Source organism: Vulpes vulpes, chromosome 13, assembly GCF_048418805.1.
Source record: "Vulpes vulpes isolate BD-2025 chromosome 13, VulVul3, whole genome shotgun sequence".
Classification (NCBI taxonomy): domain Eukaryota; kingdom Metazoa; phylum Chordata; class Mammalia; order Carnivora; family Canidae; genus Vulpes; species Vulpes vulpes.
In genome coordinates this window covers 122,039,860-122,050,229 of record NC_132792.1, presented here as the reverse complement: position 1 = coordinate 122,050,229, position 10,370 = coordinate 122,039,860, and the positions used below count along the sequence as shown (strand labels likewise).

The window sequence follows — 10,370 nt, the reverse complement described above, 5'->3', positions numbered from 1 at the left end:
CCAGAAGCCCTCTAAGGCATCTCGGCCCTTGAGAAGACAGTGTCTCCCACAAGCCAGGCTGGAGCATCCTGTGTAAGGGGTGTAAAGGGACCCACCCAGTGGTCTCAGGGGTCTGGGGCTGCTGTGAGGAAACAGTAAGAGGTGGGGCCTGTCACAGGGGGGTGGACCAGGTGACACCTGGAGACCCACCTTCCATGACCACTGCAGGGCGCTGACTGTAGCTCTGCACATGAGGCTTCTAGAACTCCACCTGTGGCTCCTGGTGCACTTGACTTACCAGCATGAGGGAAGAGTGGGGTGCTGACAGCCCAGGGCAGCTCTTTCATTGGGCCATTAGATTCGGCCCATAGATTTCTTCTTGTTGGATCACATCTGCCTGTCAGGAGCTTTCTGAATTCCCATTTGTTCATCTAATCTCTATACTGTCTTCATCCACAGATTCTATAAGCTCTTCGGGCCTCCACCCCATTAGGAAATGCCAGCTGGGATTCGCAAAGGGGCTGTGAACATGCATGTGTGCATGCGTGTGTGTGTGTGTGTGTGTGTGTGTGTGTAAGAGAGAGTGCATATGTCAGTGCTCCTTCTCCCCTCCCAGCTCAAGTCAGCTCAACCAGTGGCTCATTATATGTCCTCCTCACCTTGTCCTAACACTTCCAGATGGTTCCCTCCATAGCCAGTCTACGGCTGAGCAGGAAATGAGTCCCATCTGCACCATGTTCCTGGGAAACCCCATGGGGGCCCAATGCCCGACTTGGTGGGCAAAATCCTCCCTGCAAGGGATCTGATTGCCAAAGATTGGGGCCTTTGGGGGTGAGCTGTACCAGCTCCCCAGGAAAACAGGTGGGGGGGGGGGGACAAGGATCTGAAGGAGCACCGGGCCTGCCCTAGGGAAGGACAGCCTGCGGGCTGCGAGGATGTCACAGAGACAGGCCTCAAGGCAGTGGCGTGCCAGCTGGAAAAACGAGAGCACACAAGGGTTTGAGAAGCCACTAGAAAGGTCACATGAGTGTTTATTACATAGAAAAGAGGGAAAGGAAGAAAGTTTCTAAAGCCATATTTCCAGAATTAAAAAAAAAAAAAACTTGGAATGCCAAAGAGATGCCATGCTTTGTATATTTATAATCAGAATATATAACTATGTACATGGAGATATGTACACAGGGGTCCGTTGTCATGCGCGGTGTTTCCCATTCCGGGTATAGCAATGGTGCTAGAGCTGGGACTTCCAAAACTGGCAGGGCACTGGGGAGGTCCGGACCCTGCTTGGCGCCTCGAGGGAATGTGGGGACCCAGGCTTGGTCCTGAGGGCATCGGGAAGGCTAAGCTGCAGGCTGGCCTGGGCCCCCAGCTGCAAGTCTGGAAGCTTCCCTAGGTCCCCAGCAGTAAGGTTTTTTCCTCTTGTGGAACCAAGTAAGGCTCCAGTCACTGGGATGGGCTGGAGACTCCCTTGGCTGCCTGGGATCCCAGGGGAAGAGGCTGGGGGTGCGGGGAGGCCCCCGGGGTCTGAGCAGAAGTAAGATGAGGAAGCCCTGGGAGGTCAGGAGTGGGTCTCACCAGAGAACAGAAATGGACAGAGATTCCTTTAACAGGAGGAAGAGAGGGATCCCTGGGTGGCACAGCGGTTTGGCGCCTGCCTTTGGCCCAGGGCACGATCCTGGAGACCCAGGATCGAATCCCACATCAGGCTCCCGGTGCATGGAGCCTGCTTCTCCCTCTGCCTATGTCTCTGCCTCTCTTTCTCTCTGTGACTATCATAAATAAATAAAAATTAAAAAAAAAAAAAAACAGGAGGAAGAGAGACCAAAACAAAGTTGATCCTGTATCAAAGCTACAAAGCACAGCACAACACTCATCCAAATACAAAGGCAGCTAATAGGCATGAACCAGTGCTGTTTGTACGTATGTTGTTTTAAAAATTTTGGCACCAAGTACAACGGCATGTACTTTAGCTTGTGCAAAGGGCCAGCCAAGTCAAGTGTTCCCACGGGGTGCCCAGGCCACTGAGGCCCCTGCCACCCACTCCCTGGTTGGGTCACCAGGCCAGGTGCTAACCTAGAAAGCAGAGGGCAGGGGGCATGACCTCTGCCCCTTTCTCTCCTCACTGCTTCCCATCCAGGGCAGGGTGGAGGGTTGTGGGGTGGACTGTCTGCAGCCGCAGAAGAGCCCAGAAAGGGATCAGGGTCCCCTCCTCTCTGGGCAGACCCACATCCCATGTTATCCCTGCCAGAGAAGGCCAAGCTGGGTGGATTGGTGGCTGGCACTGCTGAGCCATGGGCCCTGGGAAGAAGGGCGCCTGGTCCAGAGGTCCTTTGGATAAAGGGAACTGTGTGCATCTGGGCTCTGGGTGAGTGACGAGGGCAAGTGCCACCCGCCAGGGCCCATGCTGGAGGAATGGCTCCTGGGCAGTGTGAGGGGCCACTCTGTGGGTGTTAAGGTCCCAATCCTGAGTCCTGCCCTCACCCAGCAGCCAAAGGGGCTGTGAGCATGCATGTGTGCGTGTGTGCGTGTGTGTAAGAGAGAGTGCATATGTCTGCTTCTGCCCATCTGGGTGACAGTGGCCTGGATGGGGGGTGGCTGGCATTTTGGCAAATCCAGGCAGGCAGTGAGAGGGACTGAGGACTAAATCCAGAGAGACAACATGCACTGGAAACTTGGGACACATATGAGGATGGCCCTGCCATCGGCCTTCCCGCCGTGACAGGATCAGGAGGGAAGAGTGGAACGGCACGCCCCTGTGTCTGGATCACTGGAAAGAGTCCCGACACCAGAGCTGCCAGTTCTGTGCCCGTGGGGCCTGTGCAGGAGGGGGCCTCTGCCTCTGCCGGGCCCCGGGCTTGTCTCCCAAGGCCTTTGCTCTGACAGAAACGGTAATAGCATTGGCTGCCCGGACCCTCCTTGCCCCTAACCTACAGATGGTCAAACTGAGGCATGAGACAAGAAGAGAGCCAAACAGCACTGAGGATACAAGTCGCCCCAGTGTTTGTGGCTTGGGGCTCCTCACCATCGCCACAGGGATTAGGGCAGATTCATGAGTCCCACATGGCTGGCATGCCTCTATGATCCGTGGACATCCTGAAGCTCTCAGAGCCCACCAAGTGATAAAAGTGGAACCTGGACCATCGCCCCCCTGCCAACCTCAGGCTGACCCTGCCTCCCTTCCTGCAGCGTGGCCTCCTGGCCTTCTGGCCTCACATAGTGACCTCCACGGGGTGATCCGCTGCCCTGCCTCCGTTCACCTTGCTGTTCCCCCTATGCAGGTGGCCTGGACACTGCTCTCCAGGAGCCCCCCCAGGCCGCATCCGTACCCATTGAGTGCTTGCTGGACACACAGATACAGCACAGGGAGCCCCACTTGCAAGAACTGCCTGCGGGCGGTTCAGCAAGACTGTTGAGAAGAAGGAACCCAGGCTCAAGCCCCGGGCAGGTTGGTGGGGAGCATATGGCAGCCGATGGTCAGCAGCAGCCTCTGCCACCCGCGCCCCCGCCCCTGCTCCCTTGCATGCAAGGTCATGGTCTCCAGGGAAGGTCAAAGCAGCAGGGGGTGCTCTAAATGTGCTCCTCCAACTCGTGTTCTTCCAACTCCAGTGCCTCTGCCGAGAGCCTCAAGCCAACTGGCAAAAGGCGGGATACTACAGTAAACCGGAGGCCACCAGCAGGGAGGGGACACACTCTTAAATGATACATTCCTGAGCAGCTGACATGATGCAGAGGCAGCCAGCATCTCTCACAGCATAGAAACACCCAGGGGCACAAAAGCCTCAGGAGGCCCCACCCTGGCTCAGCCTCAGGCCCAGCAGCCCCTGTCCAGCCAACCCCAAAGCCACCCTTGCAAACTCACCCCATCTGCGCGGGTTGGGGGTTCCCAGGAGAACACCCTGCAGATTTTTTTTTCAAGAGCTGAACTGGCACAGAAGGACCACCTCAGTGGACCCCTTGCTTACTCCTGGAGAGCCTCAGGCCCTGGAAAGGCATTCTCCTGGGCCTGGGGACTCGGCTCCACCTGGTGCACGCCTCAGGGCTTGGCATTTGGCTCTTCTGAGGTCTGGGGCCCTGCCCCCCCCACCTCCGGGGAAATTCCAACCGTGTGGTTTCCTCTCCCTTCTGTGCGAGTCCTCCCCACTGCTCCTCGGCCCTAGTGGCTTCTGCATGAGGCTGCAGTCACAGCCATGGCTCAGGGGGGTGGGGGGTCAGAGTGCCTGGAGCCCCTGGGCGGTGGCGGTGAGGGACCCTATCCTCCGTGGCAGGCCCCAAGCAACTCCTCTGCTAGCTCCAGCCCTGGTCGCCACTCCGGGGTGTGGGTTGGAGGGTGGCCCAGGATGGCGCATTGTGGAGGCCCCCAGTCCTTGCCGAGGAAGCTTTCCCTGTCATCTGCTGCTTCAACAGGGGCCAGGAGTCCAGGCCTCCCGGCGCCCCACAAGCCCCTTCCCTTCTGCGGCAGTGCTCCGATGCCGGCCGTGAGTCAGCTGTGCCGCCCTGAGCTGCATGTCTGGGCTCGGGCCTTGCTCTCTGGGCGCCTCGGTCCTGACATCTGGGAATTCAGCATCCTGACAGCACCCCTGCCAGGCTTCGGGCAAGGGGCCTCAAAGGTCAAATGCGCCACGCTCCGCCTGGCAAGGGCCCAACATTATCTAGGCTGACGCACGGTACTGGGGCAGCAGAGGGAAGGCATCTTGGTCCAGGTCCCTTCCAGCCTCCCCTCATGTGCAGCCAGGGACTGGCTCCCGGGCCAGGCAGGATGGGTGCAGGGACTGGGGCGGGGAGCCCTCTGCCTCCTGCTACCCCCACAGGGGCCCTGGGCATCCCAGCCGGACTCAGAGCCAGTCTCTGCTGCGCACAGGATGCTCCCAGGCCACCCAGGCCTCCTTCTTGCTCCAGAGAGCCACCACTCTGGTCCCAGTGCCACCATGACGTCCTGCGTGTATCTCACAGGCAGTGATGTTCCCTGCATCCCTGCAATCCCTGCCCCAAATACCTTAGCTGGGGAGTACCCTACAACAGTCTGAGCAATGAAAGGCCCCACCTCAAGTGTGCCCTGTGACCTCTGGGCTATCACCCACACGCTGGGCCACCAGGGCAAGCCCAGCTCTGTCACCAACAAGCTGTGTGTCAACCAAGCACTTGCTGGCATGAGAATCCCACTTTTCAGCTGGCTGGTGTTTAATAAATGAACTCTGGCCTTCCAACAGCCTGTGTGGCCAGCTTGGCCTTCTTGTGAAACACTGGCCACTGCCCCACATCTAAAACGGTGACTCTAAGCCCACAGGCTCATGTAGAGAGTCACTATCTGGAGCTGCTCCCCCGCATGGCAATCCTCAGACTGGGTGTGCAGAGGATGGGGGTCTCCCCATTCCTCACACCCCTCAGCTACCCGGGAAGGGCTTCCTCTGGAGGCTGACATCCTCTCAAGTTTGGAAGTAGCTGGTAGCTGAGGGGAGCTGCAGGAGCTGAAGTAGCCTTGGGGGCCCACGAGCCCCTGTATTAGCCATCCCACGCCAGGGCTCTTGGTGACACCTGTCACTCAAGAAAACTGCACCTATATCTGATTGCCACTAAACATGCAACATAAATCGTTCTTTCTTCTCTACCTCTCAGCAGCCACCCCAGCCTGAGGCAGGAAAGAAGGATCCTACGCTCCCAGAGCGGGGGCCCCACTCTGCCACCCTCTGAGGGTTTGGGGTGAGGGGCCGTGGGAGGGTGGCTGGGCCTGTCACGTCCCTCAGCCAGAGCTCCTCTAACCTGGCTACAGAGGCTCCCTCGTCTGACGCTGCCTCCTGAGGAGCAGCCAGCAGCCACCTGCTGTCTTCTTGGCCCAGACGACGCCGTCTTCACACACCAAAAGCTTCTGGCTTTCTGGATCAAACCAAATCTGATCCCCCACCTTGAAAATGCACAGGATTCCAAACACAAAGAAACAGCAGAAACCTGGCTGGGGTCAGCCAGAGAGGGAGGCAGGAAGAAAGACAGAGCCAGGTGCTCAGAAAGTGGAGCCTGGGCCTGGGCAGGCAGACGGTGGGGCAGGATCAGGTGGGGTACAGAGAGCCGGCCTCTGCGTCGGAGCTGGGGGCTGGGGGGTACTGGCTGCAGGGGATTTGTTTTCCATGGAAGCAGAGAGCTGCCCAATCCACAGCTACACAGCAATCCCGAGGTGCTTTCCTGGCAGGACTGTAATCAGAAAGCCCAGTGGGTGAGGTAAGCGGGCAGCTGCCCCCGGCTAAGGGTTGAGAATGGAGACTCAGGTGCCCCAAAGCAGCTCTGGGGGGTGGGGGGGGTCAGGGGCCTGCCCACATGCAGGCTCCCCAGGCACGCCCATCCAGCCACAGGGAAAAGACCAGACGGGTCCCTGCTCCAGCCCTGGCGGCACTCTGAGTCTCCGACAGTTAGAAGCCCTCTGGGGAGTCCAGTGGGGGTGCAGACAGCTTCGGGCCAGTCCTACTGTTCAGCAATTACCACATCAGAAAGCAAATGAAAAAAAAAAAAAAAAGAAAGCAAATGAAAACAGACATGGAGAGGCTCAGCTTGTCACTGTGACTTTGGATCCCCTGTCTCTTCATTTCAGATCAGTACCTGACCCCCAGTGGCCCCCACACCTCCTGTGAGCTCCTTCCCCCGCCCTGGGGTCCGGCTCCCTAACAACCAGGTGTACAGGTGCCATGGGGGCCCCAACAGACCCTTCCCAACGGGAAGAATCTCTGCCTAACACCAGCAGAGTCCCAGGGTCTCGTCTGTAAGAGAGCAGCAAGAAATCCACCCCGTACAATCTTTTTTTTTTTCTCCCAATTCTAAATCCCCAAAAGCTCTTGGCTGCTCAGTTTTCTTTCATAACTTATGCCAAAATCGGTCCTGAACCAAGCAAGGTAAGACTATGTATGGTTTTTATTGAACCCAAATCGTCTGACTTTTCACAGAATTCTTTGCAAAAACAGTCACGTGCTTGATGGTGGGGAGCTGCTTTAGAATGCTGGGGTGTTAGGAAATGCACAATAAATGGCTCTTATTCTTTCTCAAATCCAAGTTTTCTGATTTCAGAGACCCATCTAGCCCCAAGGATTTCAGGAGAAGGGCTGTGGACCACGAGTGCTGTTAAGTATAACGTGAAAGGCTGCTGACCCGTGCTTGCTCACATCTGTGCTGGGGATTCTGTGTATGGACACCTGGCCATTCTAGCAGTTTCACCCATGGATGGAGTCATTGGCAACTTTCTAGGGAAACAAAGGTCAAAACACACCCAGGCCCAGAGATTTCAGTGGTGAGAAGGGGGCGGGTGAAGGGTTGGCTGCCACGGGAGTGCAGGGCCAGGAGAGACTTTCGGGCACCCGTCCCCAGGCAGTCCTGGGATGGCTGAGGGCAAGCACTGGGCTGGAGTGTGTGCATCCTCACTCCTGCCCTGGCTCGGCCCCCGGGGAGACCACAGTGCAAACATTCAGACAGGGGCTGGGGACCCAGAGGAAGGCTCAGCCACATCCTGACCCTCGGTGAGCCCCTGCTGCCTGGCCTGGAAGTCCCAGTGCGCCCTGGCAGTGGGCAGGGAGCTGGGCAGGGCAGGGGTGAGCCACGCATTCCAGCCTCGCTGCCAGTAATCTGGCCCCCACTCCCCACCCCACCTGAGATACACTGGGTGCCTGTGTCTTTCTGGAACAGGGGGAGGGGCTGGCAGCCTCACAGCCTGCCAAGAAAAGCAGATGCGTTTTCAAAATAAATAATGTTTTTTAAATCCCCCCTTTCCACTCCAAACCCAGGAAATGGCAGAAGAGAATATGTAAAGGTCCTGGTGCCCGCTGCTGCCTGGTGCAGCCCTCATGGGATCACCCTGGAATTCTCGGTGGCTCCTTCGGGCTCACAGCTGCTGTGGGATGCCCTGCTCCTTGTAGCCTGTGAGGAAGAAGCAGAGGAGAGATATTTAGAAGCCTGCTTCCTTTAGGATTGCTCCAGGAAGTGCCTGTGAACTGCCATATGGTCATGAGATCTTATTCACACTGAGGTGTGAATGACTGCTATACTCAGGGTCCACCTGTTCGCAAGGGCATGGACTTTACAGTCCTGAGAGACTGCGGGACTTGGGTTTAGCAGGGATAGAGGACAGGAGGGCATTGGGGTGGGGGTGGCAAAATGATCAACGTGCCCCTGAATGCACATCCCTGAAGCCACTGCCCAAAAACCCGGCCTGGCATGACTTCCCGAAGCAAGTCTTGGGAGATAGTGCTCAGCCAGCCTTCCTCCCCAAGCGCCAGGCATCTGGGACATATGGACAGAGAGGAGGACAGAAAGAAAAACAAGAAGGTGGAACACCGAAGACTGTCACTGTGTGCGTGTTCCACCAGCCGGACATCTGGGACACAGACAAACATGAGTGAAGGTGCTGAGCCTTTAAAACACTGTTGATCGTCATGAGACCGGTGGGGAAATTTAGCCGTGAAATATTTAGAGATGAAATTATGAGTTTGGAATTTGTGAGATGCCCCCCCCCCAACCCTGCCATGAGCTGGCTTCTGGGCCCCCAGAGGAGCTTCTGTGGACTGGATGGTTGTTTTCTCTCATTATTTACCAAATTATTCACCAACTTTAAGCCTAAATAGAGTGGGGGAAATGCAGGAAAGAGATAAGATGTCACAGATAACAGGACAGTGACCATGAGTTCCTGAAGCCGGGGTAAGGCCTGAGGGGCTTAGGACGCTAGGCCCTCAACTTTTGTCTGCTCTACAACATTTTCCAAAATCAAAAGCTAGAAATCCAAACAAAGACGCAAAAAGAAAACACCACAGAATAAACAGCAGCACACAACAATAAAGAAAATAGATAAAAAACAGAAAGAAGATAAAAGCCTGGCAGCTGGCTGGGGTGAGAGTGGGGGAGGGGTTCAGGGGCCAAGGAGGGGAGCAAGGGGGGGCGGTGGCAGGCAGCGCCCATCAGCAGACTCACCTTGGGAAACTGGGACAACACAGGGATGTGAGGCGGCAGGAGGGAGAGGAGGAAAAGAAAAAGAGAAAACAGGGTGAAAACAGAGGCCAGAGGGCCTGGCTGAAGTCTAAACAGTGGCCGGCCGTGTGCGTGCTGCGCCTGTGGTCCAGGGGCCGGCAGGTGGGTGCGGGGCTGCAGGGGTGCGGCCCCTCCCCTCCCCTCCCTTCCCCTCCCCTCCCCTCCCCAGGTGCACAGCCTGCAGCCCCACCTAGAAGCCCCCTTGGGGGCCACCTCCTGCCCCTTGCTCTGGGTTGCCGGGTCCACCTGCAGAGGGACGACTGCAGGACACACTCGGGATGTGAGGTGCTCCCTCCTGGCCCCAGCTGGGCTCTGCTGGAGCCGCATGGTCATCCCGCATAGGGACAGGAGCCACGTTCGCAGAGCCTAATGCCTTGGGACAAACCGAGGCCAGGCCACGGGGCAAATAGGTTTTGTTGTACAGACATCTCAATCCACAGGCGGTGGCACCCGAGCTCCGAGCGGAGAACACGTGGATGGATGAGCAGAAGGTGTCACGATGAGGTTAGCAGTGTCTGCCGTGGGCATGGCAGCAGGGAGAGGACAGCAGAGGAAGACCACGTATCTCTCCACCCTCCAGCAGGATTGGCTCTTGTTGGCTTGTTATTATCAGAGCGGCTTGTAAAGTCCCTGGCTTTAACTTCTACCTAGATCCCTTCTTGTCCTCTTGGGGGGTTTTCTTGATAGTGTGTGTATAGATGACCCCCCGGACACTCCTGTATGGAAGTCATCCTCGGGGCGTCTGGGTGGCTTAGTCGGTTAAGTGTCTGCCTTCGGCTCGGGTTGTGATCTCAGGGTCCTGGGACTGAGCCCCAGGGAGAGCTCCCCGCTTAGCAGGGAGTCTGCTTCTCCCTCTCCCTCTGCCCCACCTCCTTCCTGCGCTCATTCTCTCTCTGTCTCCTCTCTCAAAAAAATAAAAATAAAGGACGCCTGGGTGGCTCGCTCAGTGCTTGAACATCTGTCTTCAGCTCAGGTCATGATCCTGGGGTCCTGGGATCGAGTCCTGCATCAGAGTCCCTGCAGGGAGCCTGCTTCTCCCTCTGCTTATGTCTCTGCCTTTCTCTGTCTTTCATGAATAAAAAAAATAATAAGTCAATAATAAAAAATAAATAAAAATAAAATCTTAAAAAAAAAGTCATCCTGTACTGTTTCCACTGAGAAGTTTCCTTCATTTCTGCAGGAAGAGCCTGGAGTGGCCCTATCCAACTATCAATTAGGACAGACGAGTCATTCACAGGACCCCCCTTCAGGGTGGGCATCCTGGGACATGGACGCTGCTCTGTTGCTCAGAGCCATCCAAGCCTGCAGCCCCATCCCAAGGGTGGCAATTCCATATCCTTCCAGGGTGAGTTTTCTTTCTGGAACAAGCGGGAAGGCACCCTGGGGAGATGGGTGGC

General features: G+C 56.7%; 1 protein-coding gene across 1 annotated transcript in view; it reads right to left on the bottom strand.

Annotated features, from left to right (window-relative positions):
- Window positions 1-977: 977 nt before the first annotated feature.
- Window positions 978-10,370, bottom strand: part of STUM (stum, mechanosensory transduction mediator homolog) — a 61,811-nt gene continuing 52,418 nt past the window's right edge. Inside the window, exon 3 of the mRNA XM_072732704.1 lies at window positions 978-7,869. Within this exon, the coding sequence (XP_072588805.1) occupies window positions 7,835-7,869 (35 nt within the window). The 3' untranslated portion in view covers window positions 978-7,834. The remainder of the gene's footprint in view (window positions 7,870-10,370) is intronic.